Here is a 14840-nt window from a genome sequence, read left to right on the forward strand (position 1 = left end):
TTCTACACGGCATAATAACGGAATTTCACAGACTGAGCTAACAAACTTTGTTTCCTCATTGCATTAAAAACAACTGTTGAGATAATGATTTATTCATTTTCCATTTATCGAGCATTGAAAGTAATCTGATTACTGTTATTTTTACCCTGTTTGGTACGTGTAAGAGTAGACTGAAGTGTTTTTGTACAGTAAAACTCGATTATTGCGAATTTGGTTTAAGGCACTGGTGAATTTACTTCGTTATATCCGTAACTCCTTATATCCATATCACGAATTCGTAAAGTATTTATAGCGAATTCGTAGTAAATAACTGTTGCTACCTCAATACCAGAAGTCTAACCGGGATACTAATTACAAAAGCCACAGAAAATATTTAACGTGTCCGTATAAAAAACTGAAAAATAAAATATAAATTACTAAAATTGATTTTATTTCTGCGGTAAAATATCTTTGATCGGTTGAAGAATTACATTATTTTATAACTGTATGTTAATAATACAAATTAATACGATGATAATCATAGTAATGCATAATTCATTTCTTAGAGAAAAAAAAAACATTTTTCAGTTGTTGTTTATTTTTGGTTTTTTAATGAGTTCATGTTCACTTATTTTTGAAAATCGTTTTTCGCTGATATTCTGTTGCGGTTCCGGTCCGCAACGAATGTTATCGACCGCCGAGGCTATGTCACGTAATGTTAATGGTTTTTCCTCCGGTTCCGAACCATTTTTTAAATGGAACTAAATTCATATCCCATTAAATGTCTGTATACAGGAAAGTTCAGATGCAGAAATGACGCATCCTAAAACGGCAGACTGAGTTTCTCAAACAAAGGTATTGTCAGACACGGACATGTTATTGTACACAGGTATTGTCAGACACGGACATGTTATTGTACTCAGGTATTGTCAGACACGGACATGTTATTGTACACAGGTATTGTCAGACACTGACATGTTATTGTACTCAGGTATTGTCAGACACGGACATGTTATTGTACTCAGGTATTGTCAGACACGGACATGTTATTGTACTCAGGTATTGTCAGACACGGACATGTTATTGTACTCAGGTATTGTCAGACACGGACATGTTATTGTACACTAGTATTGTCAGACACTGACATGTTCTTGAACACAGGTATTGTCAGACACGGACATGTTATTGTACACAGGTATTGTCAGACACGGACATGTTATTGTACACAGGTATTGTTAGACACTGACATGTTATTTTACACAGGTATTGTCAGACACTGACATGTTATTGTACACAGGCATTGTCAGACACGGACATGTTATTGTACACAGGTATTGTCAGACAGGGACATGTTATTGTACACAGGTACTGTCAGACACGGACATGTTATTGTACTCAGGTATTGTCAGACACGGACATGTTATTGTACACAGGCATTGTCAGACACTGACATGTTATTGTACACAGGTATTGTCAGACACGGACATGTTATTGTACTCAGGTATTGTCAGACACGGACATGTTATTGTACACAGGTATTGTCAGACACGGACAAGTTATTGTACACAGGTATTGTCAGACACGGACATGTTATTGTACTCAGGCATTGTCAGACACGGACATGTTATTGTACACAGGCATTGTCAGACACGGACAAGTTATTGTACACAGGCATTGTCAGACACGGACAAGTTATTGTACACAGGTATTGTCAGACACGGACATGTTATTGTACACAGGTATTGTCAGACACGGACATGTTATTGTACACAGGTATTGTCAGACACGGACATGTTATTGTACACAGGTATTGTCAGACACGGACATGTTATTGTACACAGGCATTGTCAGACACGGACATGTTGTTGTACACAGGTATTGTCAGACACGGACATGTTATTGTACACAGGTATTGTCAGACACGGACATGTTATTGTACACAGGTATTGTCAGACACGGACATGTTATTGTACACAGGTATTGTCAGACACGGACATGTTATTGTACACAGGTATTGTCAGACACGGACATGTTATTGTACACAGGTATTGTCAGACACTGACATGTTATTGTACACAGGTATTGTCAGACACGGACATGTTATTGTACACAGGAATTGTCAGACACGGACATGTTATTGTACACAGGTATTGTCAGACACGGACATGTTATTGTACACTGGTATTGTCAGACACGGACATGTTATGGTACACAGGAATTGTCAGACACGGACATGTTATTGTACACAGGTATTGTCAGACACGGACAAGTTATTGTACACAGGTATTGTCAGACACGGACAAGTTATTGTACACAGGTATTGTCAGACACGGACATGTTATTGTACACAGGTATTGTCAGACACGGACATGTTATTGTACACAGGCATTGTCAGACACGGACATGTTATTGTACACAGGTATTGTCAGACACGGACATGTTATTGTACACAGGTATTGTCAGACACGGACATGTTATTGTACACAGGCATTGTCAGACACGGACATGTTATTGTACACAGGTATTGTCAGACACGGACATGTTATTGTACACAGGTATTGTCAAACACGGACATGTTATTGTACACAGGTATTGTCAGACCCGGACATGTTATTGTACACAGGTATTGTCAGACACAGACATGTTATTGTACACAGGTATTGTCAGACACGGACATGTTATTGTACACAGGTATTGTCAGACACGGACATTATATTGTACACAGGTATTGTCAAACACGGACATGTTATTGTACACAGGTATTGTCAGACACGGACATGTTATTGTACACAGGTATTGTCAGACACGGACATGTTATTGTACACAGGTATTGTCAGACACGGACATGTTATTGTACACAGGTATTGTCAGACACGGACATGTTATTGTACACAGGTATTGTCAGACACGGACATGTTATTGTACACAGGTATTGTCAGATAGGGACATGTTATTGTACACTGGTATTGTCAGACACGGACATGTTATTGTACACAGGAATTGTCAGACACGGAAAAGTTATTGTACACAGGTACGAAGCTCCCATAATCAGGCCTTGGTATAAATCTGTAAAGAAAATAATCAATTATTATGCCCCCTGTGCGTTTGTCTCTATGTATTCAACACTCATCTATTTTTGCATATCAACATGGGGTAACGTAGTGAAATCATACCATGCCTACATAAATACAAAAAGAATAGTATGACATAACATGCTTTTAAGGGAATACGTATCTAAATAGGTAACTCCATTTAATGTCGCTTCATTCATTCCTCTTTTTCGTAATAAAATTATATAAGGAATAAGGAATCATTCTTTGGGTATTATGAGGTGATCACTTTCGTCGGGGCGTGATCAAATCCAATAAAGCCCGATTAAATATTTAAATATAAATAAACACACCCCGCTGGCGCCTGAATTATACATCATTTGAAGTTATGAGTTTTATAGTACAAAATCGATACGTAGTGTTATCACAGGCAAAGACACTGGAAAATGTCAATATAAGGTATTAATACAGATGTGCGGTATAAAAAAAATTGCGAATATCTATGATATGCATTCTAACTTTAAAAATATGGAAAACAGTATGGAATTGAATGCCATAATTTACAGGTTAAATGTACTCATGTTTCAGACTAAACACCGTCAACCAAGCGTGTTTAAATGGTTTATTACAAACAAATCCACATATACAAAGGGTGGAAATCTAAAGTTAAAGAAGAACAAACAATGGGGTTATAAAATACACAATAACATATTAATATATGCACACAATGTTTAAAAAAATGCATAATTCAAAACATGTTAATCTTGCACATAATCTTGCACATATATTATGCACAATTTAAGGATGATGATATGTTTTTCCATCTTTAACGTTTGAAAAGATTAGTGAAAATATTTTTTGAAATAAATATACAAATATTGATAAATAAGCATTATTCAGAGAAATTGGTCTTGCTTCATATATTTTACAGGCAACGTTTTAATACTTACTTGTGACGCACCGCGTGTATTTCCCCAGTTATTTCATACATAACAGGTTTTTCCAAACAATAACGCGACAACGCGTTGTAATGCGCATTCAAATCTAATAGAAAGTCATTCATGGTTATTCCTTTTTTTCAGAATTTTTCCCCCATTTTCTGGTGAAACTGGTATATATACTTAATATTTCATGGTAATGTAATGCATCATTCTCCAAAATTCAGCTCCACCGCACTGCCATTGAATTCTAGTCCCATGAGTATTTATGTTACGCAAACGAGTATGTTTTTGTCTTTTATATATATATATATATATATATATATATATATATATATATATATATATATATATATATATATATATATATATATATTGTATGTTTTGTAATTTTTTCGTCTGTTTGTGGGGTTTTTTGTTTCTGGTTTTTTTTTTGTTTCTCTGTTTGTCTAGCTTGAAATAAAAAAAAAATTATAAACACTTACCTATCAACAAATCATTGGATTCTAATACACTCAATTCAGTTTTAATCAACCCGTTAGCATTTTTAAAATGTTTTTACACGATTAAAATTTGTCCATAAACTTAAAATGAAAAAACGATTCCTCTTCATTTTTGTCTTGCTTGCAATTTATGTGTTCACATTTGCTTAAATTGATATATGTATAATAATATACATTTGTTTCGATTTTTTTTTTCAAAACTCAATGTTGAATTAAATTATGTGTGAAAATAAATATGTTACTTTTTTGACAGAAGTATCCAATCCAGCCAGGACGGCAGCCATAATCACATGAACCACTGACATCGTTACAACCATCACATGTGTAACTGTTGATACATGTCTCAGAACAGTCTTCTCCAAAATATCCAACGGGGCAAACTGACATGGATAGAATATGTAAAATAATAAGTATTAATCACTACATACTGAATCATTACGTATAGAATGTTTATATATATATATATATATATATATATATATATATATATATATATATATATATAAAGCACAGAGAAATTCACCTTTTTGGAGCTCCACCTCCGCCCCGGCCGGGGCTTGAACTCACGACCTCTGGAACCCATTCTCCTAGCAGTGAGCGGCCACCGCGCTAACCACTTGGCCATCTAGGAAAGACTAAAATCTTGCTTTCGATGAGGAAGGGAAACTAGCACGCTGGTCGCTCACTACACGGTCGTTTGAGATACAGGACGAAAGCAGTTAAACGACAATTTGAGAGGATCGGGACAATACACATTGCATAGATATATACATATAATAAGCACAAACATTGCAATAACTCTCAAATTGACATATACCTGCCCATAGTGAATAATAAAGATATACATAAAGCACAGAGAAATTCTGCCTAGATGGCCCAGTGGTTAGCGCGGTGGCCGCTCACTGCTAGGAGAATGGGTTCCAGAGGTCGTGAGTTCAAGCCCCGGCCGGGGCGGAGGTGGAGCTCCAAAAAGGTGAATTTCTCTGTGCTTTATATATAGATATATATATATATATATATATATATATATATATATATATATATATATATATATATATATATATATATCTATCCTCACGAGTTTTACACAAATCCCCTTGATAATCAGCACCACACCCAGTCGAACAAGTTCCATTGATATTGGAACACTGGTTGATGTCACGACAGTGTCCACAGGTTTCGTTGCATTCAGAACCATACCACCTTCTGTCACAAGCTTCGAATGAAATTGTAATTCTTATTATTAATAAGTCAATGTGTCAAGAAAATTTATTCATTTTAATTGTTTTGAAATCATTCATGTATAATTAGATTTAGATAGTAAATATATATTCATTTCAACAGCAACTTGATCTGAGAAACTTGATATCAATAAGACATACGCAGATTACCAGATCTATAAAGAAGGAAAGTGGCCCGTCTCCTAGGATCAAGCTGGGTACATACATGTTATGATAAATTCATTACGAATTATCCATATTTATTGGGAAAAGCAATAAATTAATGCTTATCTAGCTACAACAGTAACCTATTATAAAAAAAAATCTTCTCAAACCAAATTTTAAAAAATACAAACTTTTTTTTTCATTGGTTTAATAAGACAGCAGTAATAAACACCTAGAAAATCTCATAGTGTTGATCTTGAGAATCAGATTACTCTGTAACATTATCAGTATTGTATTAAAGTTTTGATTGCAATACACATTTTTGGTTAATTGAAATGTATATCATAAAACCTAACACTTACATGTTTTACACAAATCCCCTTGATATCCAGCATCACATCCAGTCAAACATGTCCCTATAATAGAACACCGATTTACGTCACGACAGTGTCCACAGGTTCTATTGCAGTCGTAACCATACGAACCTTTGTCACAAACTAAAAGTTTAAAATCATTTTAATTATATGTACAAATAAGTGTATTTATAAATTAAGTTGCAAATGTAGAAGTTTGTCCATATTACATATGTGACTAACTAAATTTTATGATCTTGACTGCAGTCTCCAAAAACGATATTTCTTTTTTTTTCTCAGCCTCTTTATTTAAATTGATGTGAGATTGAACGAAGGTAAGCAGATTATTGTCCATTGTATTTTTTTTTTACAATATTCATGAAATAAATTAAATTAAAATGCGGATCCAACTTTGCAGAATAAATTTGAGATGCATCAGGACATTGTAGTTATAATTTTGTTCTTGACTTTGGATACGACATCCGAACGACCACACTGTTATACATATAATGCACTCTAAGTATCCGGCTTTCTGTTCATCGGAAATATATATCCGAATTTCATTTTAATGTTGTAACGATTTGACGTCGACAAAGACGTGACGTAAAAACCCTGAATTGAACAATGTGGAATAATTGCTGTATATAGAGGAGGGGGGATGAAGCTGATAATGGTTCATTATGTGAAGTTCAGACTGCTTTTAACACAACAGTTACATTGCATATTTTAATCTAATTTAATATAGCATTAAATCATGATTTTTTTAAAGTATAGTCTCATAACTGCAGCGGTGTGTGCATACATATTGAGTAACGCGCGTTATAATAAAACGTCATAATAACCCTCGTCATTTTAACCTTTGGGTACCCTGTGTGTATTACAGTAGTATAACTGCCGTAGCTTTCAACACACTTAACATGCAAAAATTATGTGGAATGTAAATATATGTATTTATTACTTACTCAGTAATGATTACATGTACAAGGTTTTTACATATACAATAAAGCTTACTTTATAATAACCGCCCACTCTCAAGGGCTGATACAAATTCTGCAAGGCAGAAGGGCAGGTACGTATCGGTATTGCACCGTTTTCGAAACTCCCTTGATTTTTTCCACTTCAGAATTTAGTAGAAATTTACGTCTATGATCCATACGTCACAAAACAATGTCTAACCTAATTCACGCGTAATTATATTTTTATGGAATTTAGGGCAAGAATATGCAATAAATATGTCTATACTTAGTATGAAATAATAAAATAACACAATAAAATTATATTTGATATCCAGAGTGTACTATTGGGTTACCAGATATGGATCATGCAGTTAATTTGATTGTCATATTGGTAAAGAAACATATTTTTCAAAAGTCGAGAAAAGACAAAATGCTATGTTAACCAACGCCAATGTTCTACTTTCAAACCTGATGTAATATAGAAATTGAACTGTTTCTTACTGAAGACTTTAAAAAATGATGGTCATTATAAAGTCGTAGGGTTTTTTAAATAAATATTAAATAATTATTCCTGGATAAATGTACCGTATACTGGGTGTATCTATATAGGTAGGTGTATATTAATACATGATACCGATCTCATGTGTGTGAGAGTCTGTAAAAAAAAAGTGGTGTTTTGTCTGTAAAAAAGGTGAAAAATGAAATAAATAAATAAGAAAAGAAGTGAATAGGTGTCGATTTGACAGCAGCAAACCGGGTTTCTTTTATATGAACTGTATCCATAATCCATGTCAAGCCTGAATTGATCAACAGTACGTACTGTTTTCAGTGAAATGGAGTACCCTACATGCAACATTTTGCCAGAAAATGACTAGGTTCGAAAGCTGGTATTTTTTTCATGAATTATCAAAAATAAAAATCCTAGCAATATGCTATGATATCTGTACAATTCAAAAGAACAACTTCCTATCTTGAAAACTGTAGGAGGATGTAGGAGGAGTTGTCCGTACAATGAGGGTACTCTTTTGGCAGCCGCCGACCTGCCCGCCATTTATTTGTTGAAAGAACGCGTGTTTACGTCACTTAATTGTGTTTATTTATCCACACACTTACCAGTTCTACACAAGTTTCCTTTAAAACCAGCATCACACCCAGTTAAGCAAGTCACATTGTTGATGGAGCACTGGTTTGCGTCACGGCAGTGTCCACATGTTTCTTTGCAGCCAGCACCATACGTTCCTCCTGCACAATCTATCGATACAAACCAATTTTTATGAAAAGTAATCAAAAATGACATATTGTTTTTTACTTTATTGTAATCTGATCAAGGCTTTAAAAAACACAAAAATATATATAACACTTTGTTGTATCTGCATGTTCATTAGTATTTAACTATCTATACGGCAACTGAGAATTATTTTTCCATCGAGCCACATATCTGCAAATATACCCATTTCACACCGGTGGCCTTTGAATCCAGGTTTACAGCCCTGACAGGTGCCCGTCTCTATGTGACAGTACTGACAGTTGATGTCTGGACAGGGAACGGAACAATTGGACCCAAAATATCCGGTAGCAGGGCATCCTTCAATTTATACAATGGTAATATGATCATATGTAAAATGACATTTTTTACTTCAAAGTAATTATTCGTGAGTTACATAATGGTAATTAAATAATGCATATTATAATGCATATACATCATTACCTTACTATTTATTTTGATATTGTTCATTTCAATCTCTTATGTAGCATTGTGAGGGGACACCATTGACAAAAATAAAGCAATCATTATTGTTTAATGTGGAATTAAATTGTTTAAATCAATACATGTAGTTATTTTTGTGTGGGGAAAAACACTTTAAATATATCAAACACACAATGTATAGGTATCATACTAAAGTCAGTCAGCTTTAAAGATAATGGCAGAATCACCGTTACTATCTTTTTATTTACATATTTAATTAAAGAATAAAGTGCACTCACCATACACCTCAACTTCACAGAGGTCATTGGACACATCATCAGAGTACTCGTCAGGGTAGGTAACTCCTGGTAGTCTCTCGTTGTAGTAAATGACGTACTGTCCATGTACAGGACAGGTGGTGGTGAAGACAGCAGGTATGGTGGCCCGTGTAAATTTGTTGTCCTTGAAACATAGTGTTCCCTGTAGTCTGTCTGTTGTATTGGAAACGTACACCGAGAATCCAAGAAAGTACAGTGTGAGCTCATCAGAAGGACCTGCAAGAACAATTTAACACAATTATTTTAGATGGAAGGGCATATGTAGCTAAATAGAAAAATAACGATGAATGATTGTGACATGGTCTATACACAAATATAGTTGACACACAATATATGCACAAATGAACCGGGCATGTAGATATAATTCATGTCGATTTGATAGCAGTGATGTCCTTTTAAAGTATATAACGATGTTTTACAACAGAGTATACACGTTTTATGCAGTTAGTTATATTGTTTAAAAGGACCATAACTCTGTCAAAAATGGCTCGCTCGTACCCAATATCAAACTTGACCTAGATATTATCATGATAAACCTGTATACCAAAGTACTATATGATATGGGCCTAAAATGGCCCCCTAAAATGAACATCATCATTTTCTGTAATTCTTTGATTTTTTAGTTCAGATTTATATGTGATGTGTTTAAATAATATTCATTTTGATTCAAGTGCCCACAATATAGAAATATGACATCGTTAAGACAACCTTTTCCCGCCATTTTTGCATTTTTAGCATAAAACAGCTTGTTTTCAAGCAGTTTTTCTTTCAGGAAACATAGAGCGCATGTTTGAACAAACAAAATATTTTAATCAGAGATGTATCTACCCAAGACTAATAAGTGACAATAAAAACTATCTTGTTCAAGCATGCGCTCTATGTTTCCCATTCAAGAAAAGATTGACTGATTTTGATTGAATTCTAAAAATAGCGTCACTTCTGACGTCATATACTGCCAGTGAGTGCAAATAAATCAAATAAATATATGAAAAATATATTCTATATCAACTCTTCTAAAAAATAAGTTAACTTTTTATTGTACCCGAAACACTTAAATAATGGCGAATTATGGGGGCCAAATTTAACTTATATCATATATAGTTCTTTCATTTCAATATGTTCATCCTCTGCGAAGAAAATGAGCGCGATTGTTTATGGGCCGACAGACAGACAGACCGACAGACAGCAGCTAAGCAATATGCCCTCCCTTCTTCGAAGGAGGGCATTAAATAAACAATATTACAAAATTCCTGTTTAAAATGTTGCTATTAAACGGTATTTTCATAATTATTTAACAATTTGACTTATACATTAATAAAATGCGTCCTTTTACTAAGTCAAAGAAGAGTAAACAGGTGGATATTTTTTTTATTGTGGCAGTTATTTTTAAATCTTGTCCGTAAGTTGATAGGAGACACACCTTTGTCATAGATATCTGAGAAAATAACTTGAATTTCGTTGTGCACCTAAACAAAAGTTATGCTCGCAGATATAATTTAGAGAATTATCTGAACGAATATAAGATTTATATTTCTCTGATAATTTTGTTATTCGTCCCACCAGTGGTTGGGGGGGGATCCTCATGTCAGGCTTAAACTTACGTCGTTATCAAATAAAGCCATTTCGGAATTAAAGTGAACATTTATATAAACATCACACTATTTTGAATTTTAAAAAAATGTTCTTACCCGGGAGATGCCATTATAGCGCTGCCTTTTCGTTGTTTATCATACTGATGAATACATTAACACTGACAAACATGTAATATTGTTTTGGATTCTGATGATATACGGGACAAGCCCCCTAAACTGTCTCATTATAAATAATAACAACAACGGAATATGTACGTTTGACAGAACCTTATCAATAACGAGAATTAGTAAATGTGACTATACCCCATTGGTGATGGTCCGTCCTGAAGTAGATGGTGATGTGATGGATGCTGTGGATGTTGGACAGGTTCACCCACCAGATAGCGGTTTGTCTATCATTTGATACAGAACATTGACCTCCATCCATACTCAGGTCTGATTTACGTCCGTCTACAGCGTTTGTGGCGTTATATGTGTCGTCACCTGGACTGTATGGGTACTGTTGGTATGCTGGTTTGTTGAGTGCAACATTAACTGTGAAGATAAACACACATGTTTTAACAACATTACTATCGTGATTGATGTCAACTCGTGGTTCTAAATGTTTATAATACATGTATGCATGTATTGAACATTCAAATGCAGTTGTTAAAACGATTCAAAAGTATCAATTTAATCTAGCAAAACATATAAATATATATAAAATTCAAATGTAGTTCAAAAATAGAATTAATAACATAATATGAGAAGTTGATGCAGCATAAGGTTAGAGACTGGAAAAAAGCATACCCCCCCCCCCATAATGTGGTATGGCCCTTTGTTATTTTATCAATATTTTTTGGGAAATTCAATAAAATGCCCTTATTTTGTACAATTTATTCTTTTAAATTACCAATTAATGGTTTGCTTCATTCCTTGTAAAGTAACCCAAAGCAACCTATTTGGAAAATATCATGAGTTATAGAAATGTACATAAAGTGGACTCACCGTACGCCTGGGATACTGTCAGCAGACAGATCACAGCGAGGACATCATGGGGATACACAGAGTGTCCGGACAGGGACATCATGCTGTTGTCAATCTGGTCAAATTATATAACTCTATGAGTACAGATTTTGTTGCCTAACAGAAATAACAAAGCAAAAATAAAGTTTGCATTCGTCTTAGAAGACAGATGTAGACAGGCTGTTTAAATATATATTTATTTGCTTAGAAATTTAAGTAAGGGAGGGGTTCACTGTGCGTGTCGTAGTGAAGGCGCAGACTCAATAATCACATGACGAGGAAGTAAAACAAGAAGTATTAAGAGCTTAGTACGATGTTCAATGACTAGCTGTCAATCATTATTACAACAATTAGACCTTTATGTTTTTTTTCATCATTTGAAAATGTTAAAGCAATATAGTTTAATATAATAATATGATATAATAAATGCATGTAAATGTATAAAAGGTTGTTGATGTAGTCGAGTTACTGCACACGTACGTTACTTGGTTTGTGTCTGAATTAGTAATATCATAATGTTCACCTTACTTATCTGTTTAATGGCAAAATAAACGATACCTAGAGTATGTTGAGTAATATACTGTGAAATCATTTAATTTCATGGGGACCAATTTTCGTGGATTGTTGGTTTTTTGCTTATACGTGGTGTGTAATTTCGTTAATGCGTCAATTTTCAGTTTCAGTAACTCTTTCTACTGTTTCTAAATTTGTTTTCGTTGAGGATGCAAATTCGTGGGGGGGGGGGCTGCCCACAAATACCATGGCAAAATTCAACTGTATTGAAATTGATTCATGACTGAGTAATTCAAGATAATAACTTGCATTGAGGGAGGGTAATTCTCGGAAAAACAAACTGTTCTTAAAACTCCTCACGAGTTTGCATTGCGTAAGCGTAAATAGGTAACTTGGTCAAATAAAAACGAGCTGACCAATCATACAGTTTGTACACCAGCGGCATGTATTGTTTAAGCATGATATAATGTGTTGATCTTTTGCTCGCATTTTAGTGCATTGTTAAAACTGTAACACAGTAAGTATACATGTGTAATATCGTCTCAATGTGTTTTCTTTACCTAACAAAAAAAAGTAAAAAGTTTTTTTGCCTTTTAGCACTGCGCTTCCTTGAGTAAAAAAAACAAAACTCAAAACGATTACTATAAATTAATGATAAAAATATCATCAAAAACATTTATTCAGCACGCGGGTGCGATAAGGAACAATGTACTAAATTCATGATAAACTCGACAAGATTTGTATATCATTATTTTTTTAAGGGGGAACAGGGTTTTGCAGTGTGAAATTATTTGTCTATTTTTTTTTCTCTTTTTTTTTTTTTTTTTTTTTTTTTTGCTTTTTTAAAAACTTTTACTTCATGACTACTTTCTTACCTTGCAAGGGAGATATTCTGATAGTTATTTTTCCCATAGTCTGGCATCATGATTTTTTTTATAATTATTTAAATTTTCTGCAATGATTATTTTATTAGATGGAATTTGTTTAAAAATTTTGGGAACGAAAACAAATTTCAAAATTGTTTACAACATTGGCTTTGTTACATAGAAACGTCATGATTTATTCAATAAATTGCTGGAATCAGCCCTTCAAATTTTGCGTAATTTTTTCATTCTAAAATGAACAAAATGTGATGGCACATAAAAACTTGTCAATGATTTTTTTTAATTTCATATATCAACCTTAGCGTGACATTTACGATGAAGTGATGAAATTTAATATGGTTCTATTATATAGTAATAAGAGAGCATTAGGGGTGTTAGGTGAAGGGGAAGAACAGATGTCACTATGTTGATATAAGTCCCCTTTTCCCCCTCTCTCTCCCTCTCTCTCTCCCTCTCTCTCTCTCTCTCTGTCTCTCTCTGTCTCCGTCTCTCTCTCTCTCTCTCTCTCTCTCTTTCTCTCTCTGTGTGTGTAACGTCACAGTAAAGAGTGTTCATTAACATGCAACACTAACACTAATCAAATTGTTATACATGGTCGCTTAGTTAAAGGTGGGGTACAGATGCCACTGTGTTAATTATATCTGTCTGTCTGTCTGTCTGTCTGTCTCTCTCTCTCTCTCTCTCTATTTTTCTCTCGCTGTGTAATGCCACATTAAAAAAAATTGTTAACCTACAGGCATCAAATGTAAACTCTTATCATGTTAGTGTACACTAGACTTTGACCCGTGCATGCACGGGTTGACATTCATGGTATATGATATCGGACATCTACGAAATACATGATACATCGACACACCGTATTGCTGCCATTTACATAATAAAGCTTTAAGCCTATAATAATGCTATTAATTTCACTAAATTCAAATGCCTCCCATATACCTGTGATGTACATGTAGCAACTGAAAATTGCTGAATCGCTCCGAAACGATTTTGGAGAAAATAATGAAGCTGCATTGAAAATATAACAGTCAAACTATTCATAATAAACCATATTGAGGCTGTAAATACCTTTCATTTAAAAATTTAATTCATATTATTGAAGAATGCAACACACTCTCCAGCAACGTTTTTCACTCGCTTCGAGTTGACATTCGGAACTATCGGGATTTTTCATGTTAAATGCACAGAGTTAGAGTTATCTCCCGTATTTCCTTTGCTGAAAAGAATATATATATATGACAAAAGTTCAATAAAAATTTACAGGTATTTGTAATATAGTTTATGAGTTTATCCATGCAAATGTGCAATTGTGGAAACAAAAACTAAAGAACCTCCTGTGATTGTATGCGCAAGATTGTAAAATCCGAAAAATCCATATGATTTCCGGATTTTTTAAAAGAATGTTCGTTGATTATTAAATAGCGAAGCTTGATTAAGAAAAAATGAAAACAAATTGGTAATCTTCAAGTGCCAATAATGTGTTAAAAAATGACAGTACTCTTCCGATTTCTCGCTTTTAAAGCTTAAAGATTCGAGTCTATTATATTAATATAGTAGTATAGATGGACATTTTGTTCAAGAAGAGATATACAGATGTCTCTGTGTTGATATAAGACTCATTTCGTCTGCTCTAAGAGTATTGTTTGTAACTATCTCA

The 14840-nt window shown here is 34.0% G+C and overlaps 1 protein-coding gene across 1 annotated transcript; it reads right to left on the reverse strand.

The window, feature by feature from the left end:
* Positions 1-4438: 4438 nt before the first annotated feature.
* Positions 4439-11949, reverse strand: LOC105327134 (multiple epidermal growth factor-like domains protein 10). The gene is made up of 8 exons (XM_066077710.1): positions 11769-11949; positions 11085-11315; positions 9151-9405; positions 8615-8749; positions 8278-8415; positions 6218-6352; positions 5549-5686; positions 4439-4850 (listed from the first exon to the last, which is right to left on the reverse strand). The coding sequence occupies exons 1-8, from the start codon at positions 11848-11850 to the stop codon at positions 4672-4674; spliced, it is 1293 nt and encodes a 430-aa protein (XP_065933782.1). The 5' UTR covers positions 11851-11949; the 3' UTR covers positions 4439-4671.
* Between the last annotated feature and the right edge of the window lie 2891 nt (positions 11950-14840).

This window comes from Magallana gigas, chromosome 1 (genome assembly GCF_963853765.1).
Source record: "Magallana gigas chromosome 1, xbMagGiga1.1, whole genome shotgun sequence".
In the NCBI taxonomy this organism is placed as follows: domain Eukaryota; kingdom Metazoa; phylum Mollusca; class Bivalvia; order Ostreida; family Ostreidae; genus Magallana; species Magallana gigas.